Source organism: Zonotrichia albicollis, chromosome Z, assembly GCF_047830755.1.
Source record: "Zonotrichia albicollis isolate bZonAlb1 chromosome Z, bZonAlb1.hap1, whole genome shotgun sequence".
Lineage (NCBI taxonomy): Eukaryota > Metazoa > Chordata > Aves > Passeriformes > Passerellidae > Zonotrichia > Zonotrichia albicollis.
Window position 1 is genome coordinate 8,234,100 of NC_133860.1, and position 27,724 is coordinate 8,261,823.

General features: G+C 40.0%; 1 protein-coding gene across 3 annotated transcripts in view; it reads left to right on the forward strand.

Moving 5' to 3' along the window:
- The window catches only part of SMAD2 (SMAD family member 2), a 50,647-nt gene extending 23,576 nt beyond the window's left edge, over positions 1 to 27,071 (forward strand). Inside the window, exons 3-12 of one of the 3 annotated variants that reach the window (XM_026795324.2) lie at positions 9,781 to 9,870; positions 11,013 to 11,206; positions 11,679 to 11,813; positions 15,470 to 15,544; positions 16,482 to 16,544; positions 17,138 to 17,191; positions 18,253 to 18,465; positions 20,202 to 20,339; positions 20,496 to 20,640; positions 25,070 to 27,071. In XM_026795324.2, the coding sequence (XP_026651125.1) occupies positions 9,781 to 9,870; positions 11,013 to 11,206; positions 11,679 to 11,813; positions 15,470 to 15,544; positions 16,482 to 16,544; positions 17,138 to 17,191; positions 18,253 to 18,465; positions 20,202 to 20,339; positions 20,496 to 20,640; positions 25,070 to 25,193 (1,231 nt within the window). In that variant the 3' untranslated portion in view covers positions 25,194 to 27,071. The remainder of the gene's footprint in view (positions 1 to 9,780; positions 9,871 to 11,012; positions 11,207 to 11,678; positions 11,814 to 15,469; positions 15,545 to 16,481; positions 16,545 to 17,137; positions 17,192 to 18,252; positions 18,466 to 20,201; positions 20,340 to 20,495; positions 20,641 to 25,069) is intronic. The other 2 variants (XM_005490110.4, XM_005490112.4) reach the window with 2 other exon arrangements.
- Positions 27,072 to 27,724: the final 653 nt, after the last annotated feature.

Sequence of the window (27,724 nt, forward strand, 5' to 3'; positions counted from 1 at the left end):
AGGGCAAGTTTCCCAGCAAAGCTGTTAGCTCATGATTTCCATGGGCTGCTTTTGGATGCTTCACATCTTTGGTCTTTGAGCATGAGACTTGTGGCCAGCTCCCTGCTGAGCCTTGAAGGAGGCTGAGCTGCACTGCATGCCTTTTATTTCTCAGTCCTGACACCACCTCTGTATTGCTTGACCTTGTCATTTAGAGATTTTCAGGCTCTACTCCCCACCTGCCTTTGAGCGGAGAGTAGAAACTCCTTGATCAGATCTGTGTCGGAGCAGACCATATGGACAATGAGAAAAGAAAGGAATATTTTACTTCAGCTTGGTTTCCATGGCGTCCTGGGAAAATTGCTCTTGAACTTTGAGGTTCTATCCTTCCAGGATCTCCTAGCATTGAGAGAAAAATAAAGGTAGCACTGGTTGTTATGGACTGCTTTATTCTGTCTGACAGCACTGGGCTAGCATGTCAGGATTTGGGAGAAGGGAGGATGATAAAGTGCTTTGAAGAGCCTTGTATCTGTATTTTTGCCTATGTAGGCAGTTTGTTGCACATGTGACCAGGAAGAAGTGTTCCTTTAGAAAAGGCAACAGAAGCATAGGCTGTTCATCAAGATCACTTGTTGGCCTGGCACTCAGCAGAACTAGAGAAAATCAGCTACTGGCCCTGGGCAGCTCAAATGCTGGGCTCTAACAGTATCTTCTGTACATCACGTTCCACTTTCGTGTCCCCTGTGGACATCCTTGAAGTTTTAATCTGAAGTAAATGGGAGTTATTCAATGACTTTTTTTCTTTTCCCACAGTGTTAGAGAGGTTAATTGCATCCTGTGCCTCCTGCTTTTCTGGCTATTTTGATGTGTTAATTTTTTTAGCATACATCTATTTATAAGGAAGGTTATTAAGTCATTTTCCTTGGTTCAGATGCTGCGTTTTGTATTTGATGTAATGGTTTTGAATATACTTTATAAAGTTCTATGTAAACTTTATTCGTAAAAGCATTCTGAAAGATGAGAGGTTATGTAATGGTTCCTGATTTATATTCCACTAAATATGCACATACATAAGTGTATCTTTCTTGGCTGCGTGTGGTGTGTCTTGAACGTGCCTGTGGGGTGGGGGGAGGGAGGGAGAGAAGGTAGTGTTACAGTTTTCAGCAAGTATCTGTGTCTTCTGCTTGAAGCATAAAGGTCTACTTTTGGATTCTGGGGAAGGAGGAAAAGCGATTTTTTTTTTAAATTTCTTTTTTTTTTTAGTAACTGTGTAAGGCCAGTTGCTTAAATAAGTAAATCTAAGGGGTTAGAGATACTTGAGGAAGCACTCCTAGTTGTAGATGATCAGTGCACAGCCCTCACTTACTTTTGTTTTGCTGAGTTTGTGCTGAGAGAGAAATCTGTGATTTAAATTCTGCAAGAAGATTAAGTCCAGGACTTTGCAAGACAGTACTTGGTATCCTTTTCCTAGACTTGCCAGGCTCTATTTCTGCTTTGAAGAATGGGACATTTTGGTGGCAAACCATCTATAACTACCTAAACTATCCACCTATAGTTGGGTGTAAATACATGTAAATGTTCATTTACTCTGGTTGCTAATACAGCCCTTTAACAGAACTTTTCTAGGGGTCTGCTTTTCTACCCCAGCTTCTATCACAGAATTGTCTACATAAAAGAACCTTTGTCGAGCTCCTCCAAAGGGCAAGTGCCACCACTGAGTGGTATAGATAATTTTCAAGAAGAATTCATACCTGTGGATTTTATTTGGTGTTCGTTAATTTATTAGGTCATCCCTCTAGGAGGTGATTGGAAGAGAAATCATTATTTCGTGCTGAATTACTGAAACTTTATATTTTCTGTTGCAGGATAATGAGATCAGGATCTCGGTAACTTGATGTCATTGACAAGCAGGAATGAACTGCTGTAGCTCTGAGTCATTCCATGTGATGAATGTGTGTTCCTGGTTCTGTACACTTAAGTGAGCAGATGACATTATGTCACTGTAACATGGGATGCTGGAGATGCAAGTGAAGACATTGATCAGTTCTGCAGGGATGCAAAATAATTCAAAGGGGGAGTATGGTGGAACTGTCATGAAAGGAGCTTAGCATTCATGTCCTTATTGCAGGTTGTTTCAGTCTTTCCGAAGTCAGCATAGTGCAAGTAACCTTTCCCTGTCACCCCCAGCATGGGGAAAAGAAACATAAGCAGCATGCATTTGAGTAGTTGAGGCATTTAGGACAACCAGATTGCATTTTAGTGGGTTTGTTCAGACACTTGGTGATGCAGCTAGCTGAGGTGCTGCTTGGAAAGAGTGGTCATGCAGTTAGCATTGCTCCTCTCTGGTTTGTAGGCATTTCAGGCTGTAATAGGGAAAAGTGCCGATTGTGAGTATGCAGAAAGGACTATCAAATCAGAATATAAAAGCCTATTCTCATAAAAACATATTTTCATTTGAAACCCAGAATTAAGGAAACCATGATCAGGCAAGTTTGGTAGGAGCTGTCTGTGCTGAGTACAATACACGTATCTTTGTAAGCCAGTGAACTTTTTAAAATGCTGACTTAGTTTAATCTCTGTTACACTTAAGTGTTTTAATTCAATTTCCTATTACTGGAGACTTTGAGACCGTTCCTGAAGTAGCTCCAAAGGCTTGGTATATCTCCTCAGCTGTTCTTGAATCTCAGTTGCATCAGGAAGACGGTAACTAATATGAGAAGGATTCTGTTCTTCCATACATCAATTGACTGGTCCTTTTCTCAAAGGTAGAAACAGTGGAGTGCAATGGGCAGTGTGTTCACAGGAGTGCTGCTTCAGTGTAGCCACACCAGTGATAAATTGGAGGCCAAGTCCGTGTTGTGGTTCTTGCCTTGGCTTCCTGCTCACTACATTGCTCTGAAGTCTTGGATCTAAGACATTACATAGCAAGATTGATTTCTTTCTTTAAAAAGAAAGGTACAGGTCTTGTATACAAGGTACAGATCTGGAGTTTTCAGACTTCAACCTGTTTTCTCTGGTCAATTTTACAGAGGCAGCCATGAGCAAAGCTAAAGCACTGGCACTGCCCATTTGTTATGAGAAAATGGGATTCCATAAGTCTAATGGCCATTTTTTACCATTGCTCTAACTCCAGTTTGGATAGCTTGGTGTAGCTCTTGAAGCAGATTTTCTGCCTCTTTTCTGCCTACTTGTCAAAATAACAAGGTCGTAAGCCTGGTAAATGTTAGGCTAGTATAAAGGTGCCTGCTTGCTTGTATAAGTAACTTCTCTAATTCAAGTGAAAAATCTGATCATTTTTGTTGTTGTTGCATTTTTTTCTTGTTTAGTCTTTGAGTAAAAACAGTGAAAACCAACATCAGGCTCACTTCTGTAGGGCAGACTTTGCGTGAGAATTCTAGAATTGGAAAACTAACTTTGATTCTCATCTCCCATTTTAAGAGATAAATGGAGTACTGTCACAGATTGCTGAAATTATTTTTTGTTTCAACCACAGCTCCAGCACTACGAGTGCCTCAGAAAATGTAGGGGCAGACAAATTAGATTCAGTGGGAGAAAGGCTCACGATTATAAGATGCAGGAGAAAGGCAAATGGAGAAGATTGCCTTGAACATGAACTTGGCAGACTTGTTAGTGGCTGCAGATTCTGAAAGATGTGAAAGATTCAGGAAGGATATTAGGGGCTCAGTGTAATACTTCACAAATAAGCAAATTAAATGTCCAAGACCATTTCTGTAATCTTTTCTGTATAATGTGGGCTTTGACTAGCACAGTGCTATTTGCATTTCAGGTTTTATTTGTCATATTTCTAGTGTTACCACTTCAGGTAAAGAGGAGGCTGCCAACTGAACTAAGTGGCTTTTAGCTCCTTTAGAGCTGTCCCACCTTGCAAGACTTCGAAGAAAAAGGTGTAACTATAGTTATATATGAATTGTGACAATATTTAAAAGCTTCTTTATAGTTTCTTGTACTTCATATGTAAATATCTTTGAAGTGGTTCTGCCTGCTTCCATCTGATATTGTACTTGTTGCAAGCACTTAATTTAGTTCAAAAAGTACCTTGAGCACAAGGAGTTACCAACACTGTAAATAGGGGTAGGATAGTTATTTGTTCAGTCTGTTTCTCAATAAAAATGGGTAATAAATTCATGATAGCAACAACTTGTAATACACCTAGATCAGCCCAAGCACTGTGTGTGATAGTTTTGGTGCACACCGAAACTGTCACACACTGGGTACTGATTAAAATTCTTTGGCTTCAGGTTTTTCAGCTATAGCCTCAAATAAACCCCTCTGTAAAAACGAGTATTGTTGACAAGATCTATCATCTTTATCCCTGTTTGTATCTTCTGCTTTGCAAGTGCTCTCGGGGACGGTGCAGGGATGTCTTGGAGGATGTGCAGTGCTATGTGTAGACATGAGCTTGCTGATGCTGTGGCCATGAATATCTGGTCAATGCTTGCACATACTTGCTTGGATCTGCAAATCAGTACATCTGGCTTTTAACTGCCTTGAGAAACTGATCCTAATTAAGCAGCCGATGTTGAGTACCAGTAGGCTTTAACAGTTGGCATCTGGACATGAGTGAGGGGATTGTGGATTGGTCCATGTATGTACATCTCCAGCTGCTGATGTTTATAGTTACAATTACTGCTGCCACAAGCCAAGATGCAAAAGTCTTTCTATATTCACTGAGATGAGGTTGTGCTGTCACAGGTCATCTTATCCTGTTCAGTGTTCTCCTGCAGTGTCCTTTACCACCTAAACATATTAAATACAAGAACTTGGTTTTGGACAGTGTGTACCAGGTGATAAGGGCTCCATGTGTATTTTTGGACTCATGAAGATCAACACAGTGCATTTCTTTAAACTATTTCATTAATGTAGGCTTTTTTAATTGGTATGGATTTTGATAGAGACAGTATTCCTCTGGTTGAGATACACTGCCTTAAAATAATTTTATTGCTTACTCATGAGTGTAGCACAAACTGTTTTCTATGTTCATTTGTTGTGGGCAGATCAATAATTTATTTGTATTTGTACCAGGACTTGATAGCCCACAGACTTACAGTTAACTGTTATTCCACTAAGGTAGTGGAATAATGACTGGGAACATCATCTGTAGATAAAGCAATACAAATACTTGCAGATTATCTTCCACAGTAGTTGGGGTTGTTCTGTGTCCACATGTTTCTTGTGTATGTCCGAGTTTTCTGTCTTACTGAATAAAGACAGTCAGATTTGTCATTTTGTGTGAAAACAGTAAAGCATTGCTACAGCTCATTGCTGTGTAGGTAATTTCTTGCCCAGAGTACAGGTTTTTTGGAACTCAGATTTTCCTGTTAAAGGAAATGATGAAATGGAAGAAGTGAAGGCATTCTGTGAACTGTTGCACGCTGATAGCCACATTAAAGATTCTTCTTGCCAGAATTGCACAGTATCATATGAGATTATATTCCTTATAAGCAGATAAAAAGTCAGGTTGAAACACCAGCTCTTACAACCCTTTCCATTCAGGGAAAGCTGACAGAAGTAGCTTTGGTTCCACCATGTATAAACTTATCTGATCCTTTCTTTACCACATCAGTCCTAAAGAGTCCCAAACCCCAGTTGTCCCAGGTTTAGTGTGTAGCAGCTTCACCACATACCTGCTAGATTTGGTTTCCCTACAAGTATTTGATCTCAAAGAGGGCTTCTTATTCCTTGCAAATATTTTTTTCAGCACTTCTTCTTTCTCTAGGAAATAGTTTTCTCCTGTTAGACCCTCCTCCTCACCTGGGAATCTGAGCCAAATTGGTATTTATATCCCTGAAGTCCCTTATAATAAATTCACTTGTGGGAACTGCAAAAGTAACAATCTTCTGTTGAGGCATGGAGTACTAAAGGCCACAGAACATGATGATTTGCTGTTGGGAGCTACTGTTGAAAAGTGTTGAAAAGATAAAAAACTAGCTTTTGTACTGTGGACCAAATGTTCGCTTGTTTCTGTCAACAAATTGTTTTAAGAACAGCAGTGAAAATGCTCTTTGGAATGAAAGTGTCCAGGAGAGAGGAAGTACATTAGCTTTGAACTTGTGTTTTGGGGTATATTTAAACACTGTCTGCACAGGAAACATTTAGGTACAGTGACACAGAAGCCAAATTATATTTTGAAAACAATGATGGCTTACCAGTGGTACAGTGTACAGCGAGTTCAAAACCAAACCCCCTTGTTTGGTAAAATACAAAGCCTGAAGTGTGCTTCCAGGCTTCAGCTTGAGTGCTTACTGAGGGTGAAATGGTGATATGTTTTGGCTGCCTCCTTCCTAATAAATTAAAGGTGCCTGGGAACGTTCCCAGGCACTGTCCAACTGGCTAAGGACTGCCTTGTCCATTCTCTTCAGCCCTCAGCTAGCAGAGCAGGGGAGCTGCATCTGAATTGTCCACTGTGACTGGGTCCCGATGGTGTGCGACTCACAAACCTGGGAATTGTGTGGGAGAACAATAATTGGCACAGCCTGGTGCTGGGGAATGTCCTAGCTGCTTTCTAGCGTACATGATCATGTTCCAGGGCCTGGGAACATTTCCAGACAAAGCTTGACTTACGAGTACAGATGTTAGTACTTGATTCTCCTGAAACCTTTATGGACTAATGCATGGAAAGGACTCTGCACCACACAAGATTTTGGATGCTTCAGAAAGGTTGATTTAGGAGTGAGTGATTCTTGTTTATTTTGAGGCAGTAATTCTGCACTATTAAAAATCTGTACCTCCTGTCTTATTTTCAGATGGTTTTACGGGTGGTTAAAACATCTTTCAGAATTCAGTCACCTTTCCAGCACCACCTTTCAGGGATGAGTAGACATGCCTGCCCTCTGTCAGGCAATGGCTTGTGTATGAATGAACATACTGTGGCCTTCCATGGAAGTACTGTGTATTGAAGTACGGTTTTTAAGGTTGTGAGGAATTTAGTTTTGGTCTGGTGTGCGTGTGTGTGAATTTTAAGAGTCTTGATTTATTGCCTAGGGGACGTAGTTAGGGTATGGTCTTGCACCTTGTGGGCAATGGATCTTTTATGTCAGCAGGAAGTAGAGAAACCTCTTTATTTCTTTAGATGTTTCTTCCAGCAAACAGTAAAATCCTTGTTGAGCTGACTTCATTGATCATATGGAATGATTTCCTGCAGGCTCTTTCTTCTGTGTTTGATTGTGCATTACTGGAGTTTAAGTATAGTCCTGGTGTAGATGAAACAGTAAAACACTAGTACTAATCCCAACTCCAAGCAGATGTGTATCCTGGAGGATAGCACATCATGTAAACCAATGACTTGGGAGCTGCTCTGACTAATCACTTTTCTGTGCCTCTTGGCCCATCCTCCCTCCATGAGCTTCATTCCAAGCTGTGCCTCTGTCACACAGTCTGCTTCAGGATACTGTTTGTCTTTCTGTAGGTTGTGGAATATGCTGTCAGCTTTTAATGTTAATAGGGAGAAGAGGTTAGCAATATGAAATACTGTTCCTATTCACCTTGTTTTGTCAAGGGCTATGAAATTTTAATTTGCATGTGCTGTTTTAAAAGCCTTGTGAACCAAATGCATGGCAATGTCATGCTTACACCAATGATGCCCCCCACAATTTTGGGAACGTGTAATCTGTGTGACAGCTCCACAGTTTTGGAGCACTGCTTTGTGTGAAGGATCCATTGCTCAAAGGTAGTGAGCTGTCAGAGCTCACTGTGTCAATTAATATGCAGCAGGCTTTGTGTCTGCTGATTGTTCTTCTAATTGCATGTAAAGATGATCTGTCTTAGCAGCAGTAGTGGTGCATATTTAAGGACACAGTACAGTGCAGAGATGCTCCCTGGTGTCCATGTGTCTTCAGGACAACTGCTTCAATCCTTGCAAAGCTTCTGGAGACCCAGGGTTCTGACTGCATCTTAGGAATCTGGAAAAGAGAGGCTGCAGGCCCTGCTGATGCAGCCATGGGCAGGATCCCTCTTTGCCCACTCCTTCGGAAGAGCTGTGATCTCCTTGAGATCTGGATGCTTGATGGTTGGCTTTTCTGAAGAGCTGGGTCTGTGCCAGAGAATGGGCCTTCATCTCTGGCTCTCTGCTGCTCTCTACTAGGCAAACTCATCTAGTACAAGATAATCAGTAATATATCAAAAGGCTTTATTTTATTTAACATATTTAATTCTGATAAAAGCAGTCTGTTGCCACCCTCTCCTCCTACTTAGTAGTGCTCATATAACTATGGTGAAGAGAAGTGATCTGACTGAAAAGTATCTCAAAACCTGTATTTTCAGCCATATTTGTTCTCTGGTCAGATGGCCTGTTTATTGATTTGGGTCGCTTCTCACTGGCATGCATGTTTCAGCCTCACTGGAATGGCATTAGAAATGAGGTATGTGGTAGAGGCAAGAAGGAAGCAAGACCCGTTCATTGCCTTCACCAGCTGCTGGCACTTAGGTTGTATTAAAAGTCACTGTGGAATTGAGGTGGTTGTCAGCCCTGACAGTGGTTTCAAGTCCAATGAAGGGCTGTCTGCTCTTTTGTTTTGTAACACTAATGAATTTTCCCTGTGTAATGAGAAGAAAAAAAGCATCAGCCTCACTTTTCTTTTCTTAAGCACTCAATCCAAACTTGAGTGTATCAGCTAAACTTGGTAATTTAAATTTCAGTCGCAACACTTGTACTTAGAATCAGAAGTTTGGTGACCTTGTATTCTTCCTGTTGCAGCTTTTCAGAGGCTGTTAATTTTAAAGGTAATACAGCAGCAAGCCAACTTCAGGCTGCATAATTAGGAAGGAGAGATTTGCTTGTGAAACAAATTTTCTCCATTTCTGAAGTGAGAGTATATAAGTATGTTACTTATATGAAATAAAGTGTCTGTTTTCAGTGGTCACTGAGCAAGTAGGTTATAGAACTGAGCTTCATTTATGCTTCTGAAAGTCTGCTGCCTGATTACAATCCTATGCTGTTTTCTTGCTTTGTTTAAATATGCCTCTGCTTTAATTTGTTTCCATGACTGAATTTTCCTTTATCTTCTCTATTGTGATCTGCTCCTTCAGCCAGTTTTGTAAAGGCTTAGCTGCCTTTCCTTTTCTCCTGCTTGATTTAGCAATTAAAGTTATGTGATAGTTGAATCTTAAGGTACTACACTGTAAAGCATTCTGTTTTGTATACTGTGTGAAAGAATATTTAGCTGTTTAATCAAGGAGAGTACGGAAAACAGCTAAATATCAGCTATAATGTGTTTTTCTTCAGAGTTTGAAATTCTGTTTTTCAGAATAGCAACAAATTACTCTGTGCATGGAAAATGAGATTAATGCTGATTAATTAAGTGGTGATACTTGAACTTTAGATTGTGATGTTCAGTTTTGGATACACATGGCCTTTCTCTGAAGTCTTAGGGCAGTTTATGTTTAGAAACAAACAAAAACAAAAAACAAACAAACAAAAAAGCCAAAAACCAACCGAACCCAGAAACTACCTTTTAAAATTGAATTTTGTAAAGAACTAGGCTGAGGAAGTTTTGCCTGTTTTAAGGAACATTGCAACTGTATCAATTATTTAAAATCTGAGAACTTGTTCACCTTTAAAAACATTTATCATTTACCTTGAATCACTTGTTCCATTTTGATAGCCTCCTTCATATAGAAAATATAGCATGAGATGTCAGTTTAAATGCCAGTCTAACAGTGCTCTATCTTCTATGTGAAAGGAAGTATTCTGTACATTTTTCCATGTTTGACCTCATGGTGTTTTGAATAACCATGTTCCATATTCATATCAATTTTTTGTTTTTGTTTTCAATTTATGCACAGCACTTGCTCTGAAATTTGGGGACTGAGTACACCAAACACGATAGATCAGTGGGATACAGCAGGCCTTTACAACTTCTCTGAACAAACCAGGTGAATATTCTGCCCTCTCTCGCATCATAAAAATCTTGTGGGAGGGATTGGCTTTGGAGGGTCTGTAATGGGATGCTTTAGCTGTAAAATAGACTAAAATGATTCCTAGGCCTCTCATGGTTCAGCATTTTGAAGTATTTCCTTGCCAGTGTAGAGATCAGTGTGTTCACAGCTGATGTTTTGACCAATGAAACTCTTAATTCTGCTGTTACTCCTTTTTCACGCCAGTGCTATTGAAAGAATGGGAAGACTTGTTAAATGCAAGCTCTAATGTGATCTGGTATTTATATTAACAAAATTGGCAAACTTAATTCTTTAGACCTAATCTTACAAAGTGTTTAAACTGCTTTGTATGCCACAAGCTTTCAGTTAAATCTTGCTAATTGGCTCAGATACGAGCTACTAAAGAATTGTTTGTAAATTCTTCAGTACTTAATGGTGGGCAAATTCTAAACAGGGTCTTTATTTTTTCATGTCACATTACTTGATTTGTGTATTGAGGTTTGTCTCCCATCCCATAACAATCATAAACATCTGCATTTGTGTAAGCATATGCAGTCTGTCTTAAAACTAGCAAAACATTTTCAGCTGGTAGCAAGGCAGATGAAGTGAAGAAGATAAACTGTACAGCCCTTACAAGATGTGCATTCATGTGTTGTGCATTGCAGTTATACTGCCATGTGGATCACTTGGGCAGCTGACTGCTTATAGGCTTATTTGCAGTCCTGTGGGAGTTCTTATGCTTAAAACCATAAAGCATCCATGCCACAGCAAAGCCTTGAGGTGCCTTTAGCAGTGGAAGGGACCATTAAGTGTGTGATTTTATTTTTAACAACTGTGTTCTACATTTAAAAAAAAAGAAAGTATATGAAGCAATCATTCTAAATACTTGGTTGTATGTAAGTGGCTTTTAATGAAGTCTAAATTCACTGGCAATAATTTGAGCAGCTCAAACATGAGTCGACATTGCTTGATACGATCATTGTCATTGCATTTGAAGCCTTTCAGTTAGAGTACAGATGTCACTAGCAGAGTCAGCGCACTGAGTTCTGAGAGTGAGCTCCCCATGTGTGTGCTCTGTTGCTGGAGGGGCCGAGGCAGCACGCAGTGTGTAAACGCTTCTCCACGTCTCTCCCCTGCAGATCCCTCGATGGCCGTCTGCAGGTGTCTCACCGCAAGGGACTGCCTCATGTCATTTACTGCCGCCTCTGGCGCTGGCCAGACCTGCACAGCCACCATGAACTTAAGGCAATTGAAAACTGTGAATATGCTTTTAATCTTAAAAAGGATGAAGTATGTGTAAACCCTTACCACTACCAGAGAGTGGAGACACCAGGTAGGAGGACTGCTTCTGACTTTCCGTGTCAGCATCTGTTTGTGTTTATTCAGTATAATGTTTTAAATGAAAAATGAGAGAAAGGTGATGTCCTCTCTCAATACTTCAAAAGATTCTTTTTGAGATCATATCCCTGAAAGTTCTTAATAGTAAAGTTACTGAAAAATCTTTACAAATGTGTTTATAAATACTTCCAGGACTGCTAGCAGTTTCCACCTGGCCAGGGGCAATTCAGGCTAGATAGGACAAAAACGTTGATTTATCTTTGTTAATGTGGAGTGGTCTTATTTAAGGCACCTCAGGAATCACATCTCTTCCAGTAACTAGCTGTGAAAATGTAGAATTAGCAGTGCTGAGTTTCAGAAGATTTCAAAACATCTGAAGAAACTCTTAAAAGTTTTATTTTTTTTCATTTTAGCTTACAAAATTGTGTATTTTGATTACCAGTGATTTTTGAATTTTGCCTTTCCAGTCTTGCCTCCTGTGCTCGTGCCACGGCACACTGAGATCCTAACGGAGCTGCCACCTCTGGATGACTATACCCATTCCATTCCTGAGAACACTAACTTTCCAGCTGGGATTGAGCCACAGAGCAATTACATACCAGGTATTTTCTTAACTCCCACTCTAGACAGCGTGTTCTGACATTGTGCCACTGGAACAAAGATGGTCATTTCATCCTTTTAAATGATCAAATTAATTGAAATATGCGCCACTAAATCAGATTTAGTTGATCTCATGTACTAATTCCAGTGGAAATACCTAAACAATGTTGTTTGCAGAACGTGATCCTGCATGAAACTATATTGCTGTCATTTCACAATAGCTGACTTGGTTTCAGTAGCTTGAGATTCAGAATGCTAATAAGTCCACAGTAGATCTTCACCTTCTGCTTTAAGCCTCTTTCATAAACATGCAAGGGGTTGCCAAATGCTGTGCATTTGAGATTGAGTAATAAACTGATGCTCAATCCCGTTCTGTGTAATATGTGGAGAAGACTTTTAAGTTGCAGTGCAGTGACTTAAGTGTTTTGATCTGTAGTTCACATCAGTAGTGGTCTGCTTTAGCTTTTTGTTACTATTGTGTGCATATTGTTTTATCTTTCTGTATGAAAGAGCAACCTAACAATACTGAACTGTTAAAGAGTCTCTCCTCCCTCTCTTTCCCCCCTTTTCCACCCCAAAACAAACAGTGCTGAAGTGCTGCACCTGAAACCCTGTTACCCTCATCGAAACAAAATTGGTGACCTTTTTTTCCTGCCCCAACTTCCTGTTTCCTGTCTCTTCAGGAAGTCGCATGGAGTGTAAAACCAAGCAAAGCTGAAGTTTGCTCATAAATGTTTAATGCATTCGTATTATGAATAAGCTGAAAATTCACATTTGGAGTCTCTGAAAGAATGAGATGACTGCCCCAAAACTCAAATATGTGCAATGTACAAGTTGTACTTATAGGTCTTGAACAGAATGATGCTTGTGTTTTCTTTAAATATATCCAAGAATTGAAATGGCATTAAACAATCAATTAATTTGACCTTTCTGTTTAATTTTGGCCACATCTGTTTCCACCTTTATAGAGCAATTGAAGGCGCTAGGAGTTGGTGTTGCTTTCTTAACTTGCTTATACTTTAACTCAAACTGAGGGCTTTTGGTAAGGTTTGCAAACAGCTTACTGGAAAGCCACTTTCTGCAAACACAGTGCTATGGAAATGAGCTAATGTGGGATCTCAGGACTGAGGTGCCGAGTCACTGAGACCACCCTTGGGGGGCTCGGGAGTCCTGGAATGTTGCCAGAAGTGTCTGGTGGCTGCACTTTGATCCTACACAGGAGACGACACCTGTATGAGGATAGGAGGGTTTCACCGGGGTGAATGGTGAAGGGATTGGTTAATTAGAGGGTGAGACACAGGGTTTAGGATTTCTGTACAGGGGGGTTTAGAGAAGTAAGATGGAGGAATTGGGGCGTGTCCTCTCCTTCTTCTTCTTCTTCTTCTCCTCCATCTTCTGTGGTGATGGTGGCACTTTAGGATTGGTTATTACTAAAAGTGCACTGGTTAATAAGGGCAAAAGGTATTGGGGAAAAATGATAAATATTGTATACGTAACTTTGGGTATAAAGATAGGTGACCGCCCGGAGGGCAGGGAGTGTGCTCATGGCTGACTGCTGAGCAGAGCTCTGTCAGGCCGAGAGAAAATCTTTTAGATAAACAATTAATAAACACCAAGACCGAGAAAAGATTTGAAGCCTCTTCTCGTCCTTGAAGCGTGGGCTGCCCCAAGGCCACCCCGGGCCTTTCCAGGCTATCCAAACAGCCAGGATCAGACAAGCTAAAGTAGTTATTTGCAGGAAGTTTGCTCAAGATAATTGTAGGCATTCACATGATCTTCAAATGTTTATGCAGGTAACGACACCTCCTTCTCTTTGTCACTAACACCCTCCTCCTGTGCTCATATCATGGTATCTTACTTTATTTGACCTTGCTGACTTAATCTGGAAGGCTTGGCTGGGTTCTGATAAGCCTTGTGTGCCTTGATAGCCTTCTTCAGAGAACCATTTTTTTCAGTGGTAGGGTAGGCTCACATCTGGTAGCTTTGTACCCCAGACCTGTCTCAGTACTTGGTCTACAAGAGAGAAGGTGCAGGGGTGCAGGGTGGCCTTTGAGAGCTGCATGTTCCAGTTGAGGTTCTGGATTAGCTGAGCTGCATCACCCACACTTCTGGCAGCACTCAAGCTCTAAATTTTTGGTGTCCCACCTGAATGCTCATTTCCAGCTGTGTGGTGCTCATCCTCTGACCCTAAACTGCTAATAGTACTAGGTAGAATAAATCTTCTGTGTTTGGGCAGAGACTAGACATGGAAAGTAATCTGTGCCAAAGAGCCTAGATTAGCAACTGGAAAGGAGTCATGGGTTGGATTAGAAATGTGTATTGACCTTTTGCCACAGCTGTGGGTTTAACTGTCGCTAATGATTTGGAGAAGGGTGGAGTCCCCTTTATCACAATGAATGCTGTAAAAATCGTCAAAATGGATATGGTTTTTGTTATCGTATTTCTTACTAGTGATGATTTCCTTTAATTGTCCTTTTAAATTGAATTCTGTCAAGTCTATACTTAGCACACAGAATGAATCAAAGATAAAATTCTCTCAGTTTTAATTTAATCAACTGACTTAATCTAGTTTCCTCTCACTGGTTTCCTTCTGATCTCATAATATTGCAGTACATCTCAGACATGATGCTTGTTATAACTTTATTTTATTTCTTAAGCAAAAAGTCTTTAAGTTTCTGCTGTTTGGTAATAGTGCAATTAAAGGTGTTTAACCCCTGGAAGTTTCAGAGACAATTCTAAGGTGATTGTAGAGATAGTTAGCTTCAAACACTTTCACTAAAGAAACACAGGTTTTGCCTATAATATGTAGGAAAAGACATTTGCCCAGTTCAAAGAAATTTATTTCCTGAAAGGCAGTTGGTTAACTTGTTATCTGGATTACAAAAAACATCTTGAGTGGAAAAAAGGAACATGCATACTCTCCTGGGTTTTGAAGATATTTCAGAGGAATTAGACACAGTTTCTGGTATCAGAACGCTTCAAAGTTGGTACTGCATTTACTTTGGTCTGTGAAATTCTGTCTTTAAAGAAAGCTAGTTAAAAGAGTAGATGATAGTTTTAATAGAGCTCAGAAGTATCAGTGGTTACAATAACAGAACTTTTGCAGTGTTTTAAGTCAATAGAGTTATAAATGAGTCAAATCAGCTGTTGTGTATGGAAGAAATATGTATTTGGGAGCTGAACTGAAAAACAACCTTTAAATCTAACAACTTCAGTAAGGTGTGGGAGGGTATCTGATCTGATGGTTATCCTACATGAAGACAGCTCACATTATTTTTTGTGGAAATCACCAGATGGTTTTTTTCATTTGTGATTCTACTAAATATGAAAGCTGTTGATCACAATTACAAAATTGTTACTCATTGTAGTGACAGCAACTTCTTAAATGGAACAAACAAGGATTCTGATATTTATATAACAAATTTCAGCAACTGATTGACATACAAAAGAAGATACATTTTACACACCAATAAGGCAGGTAACCTGTTTGAAGTCCTACTGTAAGGAAAAAGGGACAGCAAAATGACATTCAGATTCAGTGTTCAGGTAGGTGTAACAGAGCTCATGAAGATGTCATGACAGAATCCACAAGACTTGGATCTTACAATAGTTTGCCTAGTCATTTTACAAATTGGTGAATTTTTCTTTTTTTTATAAGAAACACCTCCTCCAGGATATATCAGTGAAGATGGAGAAACAAGTGACCAGCAGCTGAACCAAAGCATGGATACAGGTAACATTTATTTTTCATCACTTTCAAGGCTTTGTATTAGTAGCTGTGATCCCTCTGCATAGGAGCATGAATTCAGCCCAAAAGATGATTGCAGTTTTCCTCTGTAAAACCTGGTGTTTTATGCTTAAAATACCACTTTCAGTCTTTAATGAACAAAGCAGATTTTGCCAGGGAAATGCTTCTAAAACATTCTGTGACTTATTAAGTATATTACATTTGTTCTGTAACAGAAGCATACAAGTCTAATTAAGACTTGACCAGAAACCCTTAAAACAGATTTTAATAGCTAATTGGTTTCAGCCATTCCCCAGCAAACAGGTTCATTGAAGCACAATGTCTGTTGGCCTAAACAAGCTATAGACAGTCTGTGTTCTGAGAACCGTCTCTAACTCTGACAAACTTAACACTTCTGCCATGTTTAAAATTAGTTCTTGTGTGGAAGGTTCTGTGGCAAAAGTAACGGCATTTGTGCCTTTGTATTTAAGGGTTTCTAGATAATGTGGTTGACCTTAGACTTGGACAAAGCACAGTTAATGTGCTGGGTAAGAGCCTCCTGCTGTGTGTTGGCAGACTTGAGTGTGCTTGGTTAGCTAATGTTAGCAGCCATTTTCAGTAAGTTGGAATCTGCTGCACCAGTTTCTGTAAGAACTGCAATATTTTCCCACTATGTGACAATAAATACCTGAATTAAAACAGCCTGACCTACAGTGGTCACTGTAGGAATGTTTCTGTGAAAGCTTTTCTGTATTTTGCCACCTTGTGTGCAAATTGTGTTGGAGAGTTCATTTTTTTATGAGTGTTTATATTCCTCCTTCTGGGAAAGAATTATTTCCTCAAATGAGGAAATCTAGCTTGCTCTTTTCTGGCGATCATAGAATCATAAATTATAGAATGGTTTGGGATAAAAGGGACCTTAGAGACCGTCTCTTTCCACCAGGGACACCTTCCACTACCCCAGGTTGCTCCCAGCCCTGTCCAGCCTGGCCTTGGACACTTCCAGGTATGGGGCAGTCACAGCTTCTCTGGGAAACCTGTGCCAGGGACTCACCATCCTCAGCATAAAGATTTTTTTTCCCAATATCTAATCTAAATCTCTCCTCTTTCAGTTTGAAGACTTTCCCTCTTCTCCTGTCACTACCTGCTCTTGTAAACAGTCCTTTTCCAACTTTCTTGAAGGCTCTCTTCAGATACTGGAAGGTCTTTTCCAAGATAACTCTTTTCCTTTGAGAACAGAGAGGCAATGTCTTGCTTGTCTCATCGACTCTTTCTTACCTGTTTTTTTACTGAATTTGGGAAATCACTACCTTCTCACTGGAGAAGTGCATAAATAATGTTGGGAGTGTGTGCAAAGTGGCAGTTCTGCCAAAATACTGTGCTAAGTTAATTGAGTCTTTACAAGGAGGGAGGGTATACACAGAAGTCTGGAAGATTGAATGAAATCCTAATTCAGAGTAAGTGTGTGATATTCCAGAAAACTGATGTTTCTTACTCTGAAAAACTTCAATGAAAACCTGATGTAGATAATGGTTATGCCTACTGATCTGAAAAAATAAAAAACATTTGCTCTGAAACCTGTCTGTCTTGCTTCAACAGGATCTCCAGCAGAGCTGTCTCCTAGTACTCTCTCTCCAGTTAATCATAGCCTGGGTAAGCTGGAAATACTTACAATTATTTCTCCATGTTTAGTGATTCTTCATTATATATGTAATTACTTGAAAAGTGAAAATGTGCTGTAACAAATTAAGAGCTATATTAAGAGGTCACTCTTGTGTTGGCTTCCTGGTGTTAAGCATAATGGGGCTGGGTTAATCACTTGTTAACAATTACTCTATTTCTGTACCTGTTGAGCTCGTAGCAAAGAGAAGAAGTGGTATCTTTGTGTGTGCAGGAATAGCATTTATAAAATTAATAGTTTAAAAGGATGTTTGCCTCTCTGTGATGCTGCCCAGACTTGCTGTCTCCCTTGTGTGTGTGTTCTGCTGCTCTTCTCATGTACTGTTTCACCTGTAACCACAGCACAGTAGTTGCTCCCACATTAGCAGCCCACCTGCTTTGATCCAGTGCTATTGCTGTGTGTCTGTAAGTGCCGCAGGAAGATCAGATTGCCATGGGTTTGTTTAAGGAATGGTGACAGGATGTGACAGGAAAATGCAGAATGCTGAGTAAGTAATTAGGGTAGGTAAAAAGGGGAAGCAGTGAAGAAAAAAGCCTGAAGATACACAGGGAAGAGTCTCTAGTAGGGGACAATAAAGTAGCTTGGAACTACCTTTATCTAAAGAGAGAGCGTAATACAAAAGAACATGATTATATTTTTTTTCCTTTTGTTGTTCCGTGTTTGATAGTTTAATCTTTTCTTTAATGCTGCCAAAATGTTTGCAAGCTACAGAAAAGGCAACAGGAATGTCTCAACGTCTGGCGCTCAGAGCACCATTAGCTTAATCATTTTGCCGAGCAAAATGCAAGTACTGAACTAAATGAGCTGTGGTCAGATTAGATCATCCCTTCTTCCCCTCCTCCTTCCCTTGTGTGGAAGATTGAATTCCATTCTGTTTACTGAAGTAGGTAAAAAGGACAGCAAGCAAAATATAGTTTGAGTAGTTTGAGGAGACTACTGCTGTCATTTCTGGGAGAGACAAATAGCAGGGTAGATCGATCTACTTTCAGCCTCAAAATCTGTGTTAAGTTTGGTTTTTAAAATTTTTTTTTAGACTTGCAACCAGTTACTTACTCGGAGCCTGCGTTTTGGTGTTCAATAGCATATTATGAGTTGAATCAAAGAGTGGGAGAAACCTTCCATGCGTCTCAGCCTTCCCTGACTGTAGATGGCTTTACAGATCCATCAAATTCAGAGCGATTTTGTCTAGGTCTGCTTTCCAATGTAAACAGAAATGCTACAGTGGAAATGACAAGGCGACATATAGGTAAAGATCTCTGATCTTTTAACTATTTAATTTCATTTTGTTGCTTAAATTATCTGGAATGACCCAGGTAGGATGTGTGTTGGGTTCCTTTCACCCTTGTGCGGCCAGCCATCAGCTGTATCTCTCAGGGCTTGTCAAGGATAGTTTGGTTTCACTGGCTGAGAACAGAAGTGGAAAGACACAGAGTCACTGCTTCTGAAATTAGGGAGAAACATGGCAGCTTCTGCTGCTGAAGCCAGTTTGAACTGGGAAGAGATGTAGTGATGGCTGGAGCTGAAAGGAGCTGCCTTTCCTCACTTGGTAGCTCCATAGCTGGTGGCAGCTGCAGTCACACAGCTGTCACGCTCAGGGCAGCACAGGAGCGAGCCACTCTACTGTGTGGCACTCCAGTAGCTCACATTGCTGTTCTTGCCTTCTGGAAAATGATGGTGCACCAAAGCATCCCAGGGGGCAGATTTGTGACTTCCAGCATCCTCAATGGACCACTCTGCCCTGGGCAGCATTTATATTCAGATTTGCTTGTAATTGAAATTTAAGCTTTAATTACAACATATTCCTATGTTGCTTAGTTTACTGTAGTTTATAAAATGCAGAATGGAGACTGATAGAATGAAATTCTGGATTCTTTTCTGGAATGGGAAAAGCTGCTATTGAGAACCCATTGTTCTGACATGATTAAGGTTTTCTTTGTAATGGTTAGTCAAGAATGTTGTTTTCCACAATGCAGTGTCTTGACTTCAGGTTCTTCAGTAAACTACATTCATTCTTTTTTTTTCTGGATACTTTCATTAGCAACATTTATGAGATTTTTGTTGTTGTTGTTATTTTTACTTGCAGTAAAATTTCAACTTCTTCAGTAGAACTGACTCCTTTTATGCCAAGTCCAAATGCCAAATCCAGATGCTTGTCTAATAAAATTTTAGATGTGCAGAAACCCAGGCTGTACTTGTGCTGACTGGTCAAAAGATCAATGATGAGGAAGAGCAAAAATCTCATGAGCCCTTACTCTTTAATAGAGGGAGCTCGCATTTTGTTTGAAAAATTCTTTTAACAAAAAGGGCGAATGGAAACTATGGTCTCTAAGTATCTGTTAATTATAAATAGTTCTCTCTGGGAGATCATTTGCACATTATTTACTTTCTGCTAGAAATAAACCATGCAGATTTGTTTTCCACTCAGAGACAGAACAAAGTAACAATTTAAAGGTGGAAAATTGAGATTTTTTTTCACAGTTTTTTTTGTTTGTAATAGGGCTAAATGAAATCATACTGTTTTTGTTAAAGCAGCACAGGGGTATGCAGTAGGTTGTGAAATAGTGTGGGTGTATTAAGCAGAGAGTGTTGCAGTGGTGATCTTATGTTTTCTCCTTTGACCATAGTGGCCTGTGCTACTTCACATACAATGCCTTAATATTAGCACAAGTTTTAATTCTGTTTTATGAACACTGCTTCTGAGCTTGGATTTGGTTACAAGCTATTATACGGCTAAAAAAGGCTCTTTCACTTTTGACCAAAAATTATTCTGCTTTTCCTTCATATATTTTGCATTCATGGGAGAAAAATCCAATTTAATTGTGTTCTGCTCCTGCTACAGCTGTCAGCACAGCAGTGAGGTTGTGTAGATAATTGATTTCTGTTTGTGTTGTAAAGAAAAACCTTGCTTTCTCTGAAAAATAATCTTCCTTGTTCCCCAGTCTAGTCATTCCATAACTAGAGTTCCTTTGAATTTTGCTACAGGCAGGGGAGTGCGTCTGTACTACATTGGCGGAGAGGTTTTTGCCGAGTGCCTGAGTGATAGCGCGATCTTCGTTCAGAGCCCCAACTGCAATCAAAGATACGGCTGGCATCCTGCAACTGTGTGCAAGATTCCTCCAGGTTAGTGGCCTGCCAAAGGTCTTGTGTGAAAGCACCCAGTGGAAGTGGTCACCGTATGATGTTTGCTTTCCTTTTTTGTAATTTCTTCATAGATTCAGGCTTCTGTGTAGCAAATGCGAGTGTATTCACTGACTGTACCTTTTTGACTCTTTATAGGATGCAATCTAAAAATCTTTAATAACCAAGAATTTGCTGCTCTTCTGGCTCAATCTGTGAATCAGGGCTTTGAAGCAGTTTATCAGCTGACTAGAATGTGTACCATAAGAATGAGCTTTGTTAAAGGATGGGGGGCTGAATACAGGTAAGAAAATAACCTCCTTTGTTCTTAAATTTTGACTTAATAGTTTTTGTTCTTTCACTAGTATACCATTTCTGTCTGGCTTGTGTGTATGTAAGCCATACATACACACTTCTTGCTGCTATTGTGGATATGCTCTCTGCAAATTGAACCCATATTTTCCTTTTCTCCCCCCCTCAGCTACGGAACTGCTAAGTTACAAAGTCCATAAACTTTTGGTGTTGCATTGAAGCCAACTGTTGAGCAAGGAATGTCGTCAAAGTTCCGTTCTCTTGCTCAGCCCTGCTGGCTTGCATGTTGTGGTGAAATCCACGCCATCATCTTAAAGTTCCACAGTTTGTGCTGTGAGATTGTTTGCTGTGTGTTAAACTTGCAGTCATTCTGGTCTCTGTCCTGCTCTGCATGTAGCATGAGTTCCTTAGGCTGTGGTGCAGGATGGGGTTGGTGGTACCCAACGGAGAGATGGGCAATGCCTCTTGCAGAGTGGAATAGCTGGAGAGCATGCATCTAAGGGATGGCAAGTATTTTGGAACTTTGAGTGGAAAAAGCTTTGCAGGAGTAAGATGATTGTGTTTATTTAGTAAAACTTCTAAAAACAGTTCTTTGAGTGGAAAGAAATAGCATTCTATCTGCTTTGGAATAGATTCCAATTGTGTTCTCTGTTAGCACAAATGAAAAGTGGTAGTTGAGGACAATGCCTGTTTTTAATGCAGTATGGAAATTCAAGAAGAAAAGGAATTGACTTCTAACTGAGCAGTTCTAAAGATTTCATTATTTTGGAGAGCTAGACCTGTGGTTTTAAACAAATCTCTTAAACCTCTCTAGAAAATGTCCACTGAAAGAATGAAGTTTGACAAGTCAATACCCTAATGCAATGCATAACGATTTTTTTAAAAGCCATATAATTTCTGAAGTTGAATAATGGTGTGTAGGCTCCACTTGGGTTGATTCCTTTATCTGCTCTTGAAATACATACATGTAAATAGCAGTGTCAGTATGTGGGGGAGGTTTCTCAGCTAAATGAAGCCAATTTTGTAGTAGTCTAATGAGATGAAATGAGAAATTTGAGTAATGGAATAAATTGGTACCTCTTTGTTAGGAAGAAGTAAGAAAAAAATCTGGCTCAGGTTTAAAGAGCTATTGGATTTGGCCCTGAAGGAGTATGTATACACTTAGGCATAATTAAATACAACATTCAAATCTGAGCAGAAGAAAGGCTTAATCAGTCAGATTATATAGAGGCATCTTGAAATGAGTGTAAGTGCTGGTTTAAAACTGTGGGGAGGCTTTTGTTAAAAAAGTTGATTCTGAGTGGGGAGAATGTTGGTGGTTGGTCTATAAACTGTATGTAGACCATAGGATTGAAAAAGCTGCAGTGGTAGCACTGCCAAAACGGAACAAAAACTGGTTACTGACTCATGATGAACTAATTTCTTTGCACATCATCTTTAAGATGATGCTAATAAATTACTGATACACAAAGCTTGTAAATATGCTCTAGCTGGGATTAGAGCAAGAAGAGGTGGCTCCAATGACATAACCTTGAATTTAAATTAATGTAGCTTGACTTGTTGAAATGGATCAGGAAACACTGTAAACCCCATCACTCTTGTTAAAACATCTGTGCTTCATTATTATGTGAAAAAAAACATTTCTCATAGAACAAGCTTAGGCAAAGGCAAAGCATTACTTGCATTTTGAGCATATGTGCATAAATGTGCAGGTACAGCAAGGGGATATGTTTTATAGGCTTGGTAGACACAATACTTAACAAAGCTTTTTGCTTTGTTACATGTTGGCCCAAATTGGGGAGGGTAGAAGTTCAGATCACCAGTCAAATGTTCATGTTAGCGCAGGAACAATCCAGGTCCAGGATCATCTTCTGAACAAAGTTCAGCAGAGGTAATTAGTGATCTTTGAACTGGAAATCTTTGGGTTGAAGAGGTTGAGTTTTTAGCTTTAAGATGGTTGCTCAGTGACTGTCACTATTTTACCAGTTTTTACCAGCGTGGTGCAAAGGGAGGATTGTTGAACTGAACCAGTTGTAAAATTTTGAGGAATTGTGTTGTGAAACACATTGTAGGAGAGTTGACAGTGGTGGAATAATGAACTTCCCTCTTTGGGAGAGGATTCAAGAGTAAATGCAATCTATATTTCCTGTGGTTTAGATTTGTTTTTCTGTTGTATCACTTTGTTCTGACATAGGCATTTGGAGCTAAGATAACTGTTTTGTAGAGTGCTGAAAGAGCACAGACCCCAGCTGCTGTCTTCTCCTAGAAAATGTGAAACTTTTGAAATCAATCTTCACTGTCTCAATCTTTCTGCCTTTTCAGTTCCTCTGTTTATATAAACAGATTTCCTTAAAGCAAAGGGCTGCATGCCGACCGTAAAAATGAAGGAGCTCCGTTTGTGTCTGACTAATCTGCTGCCTTTGAATCTTGGGATAGCTGGAGTTACTACAAAAAACTGGCTTAGCAACCATTGTCTTGCCAGTCTGGTTAGGGAAAACTCCCATGCCTTGAGTGGGTACAGTGAAATAGTATTTCTCAGGCAGAGTTTGTTTTGTCCAATACTGATTTCTTTACTTTGGAGATGAGAAGGAAGATGTTTGAATAGCAGATCTCTAAAACAAAGATATATGGGAGAGAGAATGAAGCTTTTATGGTTGTCAGCCCTTCAGCTTTACTGAAATTTGCTATATGGTGTTTAAATTAAGGTCTACTATTGTGGAAAATTATAGGCAAGTTAGTATAAAAGACAAGGGAAACCCAATTTCTACTTCAGTTGTTTCTGTGAGGATGTTATAGTACAAAACACATGTAGAAGTGTAAGATTACGGGAAATCAGAGATAAAGTTTGGTGTTCCTTTGAGATACCATCAGTTAGCGCAGTGCAACCACACAGTGTTTTGATACGGTGTTTCTGACAACATCTACCAATTTCCTTGGTACATTTATCATGCAGTTTACCTCAAAAAGCCAGAGCTTATGATCACCATAGCATTGTGCTGTTGGCCACGCTGGCAGTGCAGAGCCAAGGGTTTCTATTCCATATTTCTCAGTAGTTGTCTACAAAATTCAAATCCTGGAACGCACACAGACCCTTGAAAAGTTGAGATACAACTGCACACAGTTGTTTGTGGTGTGAACACTGCATCAGCTGGACAACCTTCACTTCTGAATTTCTTTTTAGAAGTAAGGCTTTTGGTGTGGCACTTGAAGAAAATACTTGTGATGTTATTCTTCAGGGTGAAATATTCTTCATTTATTATGAACAAGCAGGTAATTATTGATTTGTCTTACATGTGTGAAATGCTCTGGAGTTCTGGGACCTTTTTTTCTGGAAGAGGTTTAGTAACAGTTATGGTAATGGTTACGGATTTTTATCTCTAGGTGTACTAGGTATGGATGGAAACATATCTAATCATATGATGCAGAATTTTGTGGCAGCTGAACCTGCTCTCTGGCTCTAGTGGGTTGACTCTGACTGGATTCCAGGCAGCCACCAAAGTAGCTCTCTCACTCCTGTCCACAGCTGGACTGGGGAGAGAAAATAGAGCAAAATAGTAATAAGGACCAGGGGAGACCCTCCCCAAATACCATTTGGGTAAACGGGCTTGAGTCAGAATTATTGAATGAATTATTGCTAACACAACCAGAGCAAGATAATGAGAAGTAAAATAACACCTAAAGCACCTTCACCCCTTGCCAGCTCTACCTTCTCCCCCAGCTGCAAAGGGAGGTAGGAGTGCGTGTCATTGTCAGTTCTTTAGGTGTTGTTCCTGCCACTACTAAGGAAGAGGAGTTGGAATCCTTCCCCTGCTCCAGTGTGAGATCCCTCCCAAGGAGACAGTTCTACATGAACTTCTCCAGTGTGAGTCCATCCCATGGGCAACAATTCTCCATGAACTGCTGCAATGTGGATCACACTTCCATGGGATGTGGTCCTTCAGGGGCAGGCTGCTCCAGCATGGGCTTCCCTCTCCACAGGCCTCCCCCAGGCTCACAGCCTCTCTCAGGCACCCCCTGCTCTGGCGTGGGCTCCTCCAGGGGCTGCAGGTGCATCTCTGCATCCCTGGTGCCCTCCATGGGCTGCAGGGGAATCTCAGCTCTGGCACCTGGAGCAGCTCCTGCCCCTTCTCCACTGCCCTTTGTGTCTGCAGAGTCGTTCCTCTTACTTGTTCTCACCGTGTTCTTCTGTGGCAATTAAAACTGGGTAACAACCTCATTTTTTTTCTTAAATCTGTTATCCCAGAGGCATCACCATTCCTAGCTGGCCCAGCCTTGTCCAGCAGCATGTCCATCTTCAGAGCTGCCACCGGGTATCTCTGCCAGACAGGAGGGAAGCTTGTGGCAGCTTCTGGCAGAAACCTCCCCAAAATCTGGTGACACCAACCCCATAGAGTGACTTTTCCCTATTCTTTGTTTTCTAGGCGGCAGACGGTAACAAGCACTCCTTGCTGGATTGAGCTTCACCTGAACGGGCCTCTACAGTGGCTGGACAAAGTATTGACTCAGATGGGCTCCCCTTCAGTTCGCTGCTCCAGCATGTCCTAAAACTCTCCTCTGTCACCTGTGGGCTAAAAACCAAGTCCAGTCAACAGACTTAATATAACAGCTCGTCTGTCGTAGTATTTGTGTGTGGTCCCCATGAACTGTTTACTATCTAAAAAGGTTTTTTAAAAAGGAAAAAAAAAAAAAAGAAAAAGAAAAAAAAAAAAGAAAAGAAAAAAGAAAAAACAGCACTTGAGGTCTCATCAGTTAAAGCACCTTGTGGATTCTGTTTCCTATACTCTGATACTAGATGAAAATTTAGTGTATAGAAAAGCCTTCTTCAGAAAGAAGGGACAGTTCTAAAGACTCTTTAATGGTGTTTTTTATTGGGTATATAATTGAGTGTCCTAATGGTTATCAATAACATGAATAGCTAAGTATATATACAGATAATGTATCATGATCTCAAATATCACAGTATTGTGCTGTTCTACATTTTAGTTCCCATAAATAGTAATTTTGGTTTTTTGATTGGGGCAAGTATCTCATGAAATTCCAAGACTTTGCTCCCTTATTCTTTTATATTTTTTTTAATATAAGCAGGTTTTCAAGTTGTCCTAAACATAAAAAGACTTTCCTTATAGAAAAGCTGATTTTTTTTTTTTTGCTGTATTCTTAAAGAAAAGTCCCTCCATTGGAAGGGAAAGAAATGTCTTGAGTTTCATCTGTGAAGTCTTAAGACACTTTATATACTTAATGGGGCCTAAAATGAATTCATATTATAAATTCTGAGTGTCCATCACACTAGCAGTCTACTTTTTGATACCCATTTGAGTTGATGCATCTGTTGCCAGCAGTATTGCTGGCAGTGGTGTAATTTGGGACTTTTTATACCTTGGATCATTGAAATGAGTGATTTTTTTCTCATGGACTGAGAATTTGCCATGGCTTTGGATCTTGGATTAAGTGCACAAGGTTATTGGCTTACCCCTTACATCTGTATTTTTTTTCTTTTCATTGAATAAGTCTTACCCCTTATCATCTGTATTTTTTTCATTTTTTCATATGTCACTAAAATTTATGGGGATTAGTTTTTGGAGCCATATACCTTGAAAAATTATTTCCCAGGGTAAGCTAGACTCTTTGTTTAGGTTTTAAATAGATGCAGCTTCTTAACATATTTCAGTAACAGAATTTAAATTTCTTATCTGAGTCGCTTTTATAGTTTACTTACACACCAGATCATACGCATTCATTATGTCATAATGGGCCTTGTTATTAAAAGTAGTTGCTTCTGCAAAACCTCTAGGATAGTGGTTGCTGAGGTATGACCAGCGAAGGAGGACTTCCAGGTTCTTCATGACAGTGCATGTTATTGTGAACCCTTGGACACTACAGCTGCACCATATTAAAAATATTCTGAAATATATTCTACAAATAAGTCTGGGTTGGGGCTGGGTTGGGAAACTGTATAGAAGGGTTATTCTGACTTGAAAAATACACATCTTACTAACAATCTTGTGATCTAGCTGTCTGTCATTCTTTTGTTATTGTGGCAGTAGCAGGATTGCCTTTGTCTGTTTTTTTCCATTGTTTCATCAATTACACTAGTTCTGTACTTTGTAAGTACAGCTAGTGATAACTTAGCTTTGAGAACAAAAATGTGGCCAGTGTTACAGCTTTTAATCACTTGACTGAATTGATGATAGTGATGGATATTTTTATGCCATAATGACTAGGGCATAGAAGCAATACCAAAAATCAAGCCTTGAGAAAATGGGCCAGACACCTTTCAAAAATTGGCAAAGCAGTTACCAGTTTGTGCTAGTTTTACCAGTAGACTAATGTATTGGTAGAACTTGTGGACCTAAGAAATAAGCTTCATGCGTGTTGCATTTGCCTAATATGTGAATACACTAATAAAAGTTTTAATTCTCAAAATGGCCGTTGTTTTTTTTTCTTTTTTTAATTAATTACTGTGTATATTTTTTCATTGAAGGTCAAGAGTTGCCCTTATCCACCCTGTTAAATGGTACAAGTGTCCCGCATGTGGTGGGTGGAAAGGCAGAGTTTAGATCCTAATACCACTTTCCATGCAGCTGTTGTGGAGGTTCTGGATCTGTGTGTGTTTGGTGGTACAGACTCCTGCTCCTGATGGAGTTTATTAAAGCAGTTGTTTTTTCCCTGCCACAATCAAATTGCATCCTGTTTACTTTCACCTGTGAGACAGATAAGATCAACTTTCCTGGGTCAGACTCCCATTTTTGAGCAGGTTGCTGCTTGAATCAGTTGGGTGGCCTAATGCTGTGGTCTCCTGTGTGGATTTCTGAATGTGCCTTTCCCCTGTGGCAGTGTTAGTTGCTTTGCCTTGAGCACTGCAGTAACCTTGACTCTGCCTCCTCTCGGGCTGGGCACTTCCAAGCAGAGTGCCAGGACTCTGCAGACAATGCCTGTGGACCATTCTGGTCTGTGCTGAAGTCACTGTTTTTGACTGCTGCTGGTAGCACTCAAATGTTCTCCTGCCATTGCAGTTCCAGCCACAGCTTAAGAGGCAGAAGGGAGTTTATCTGTGTTTGTAGTGTTCACTTGTCTGT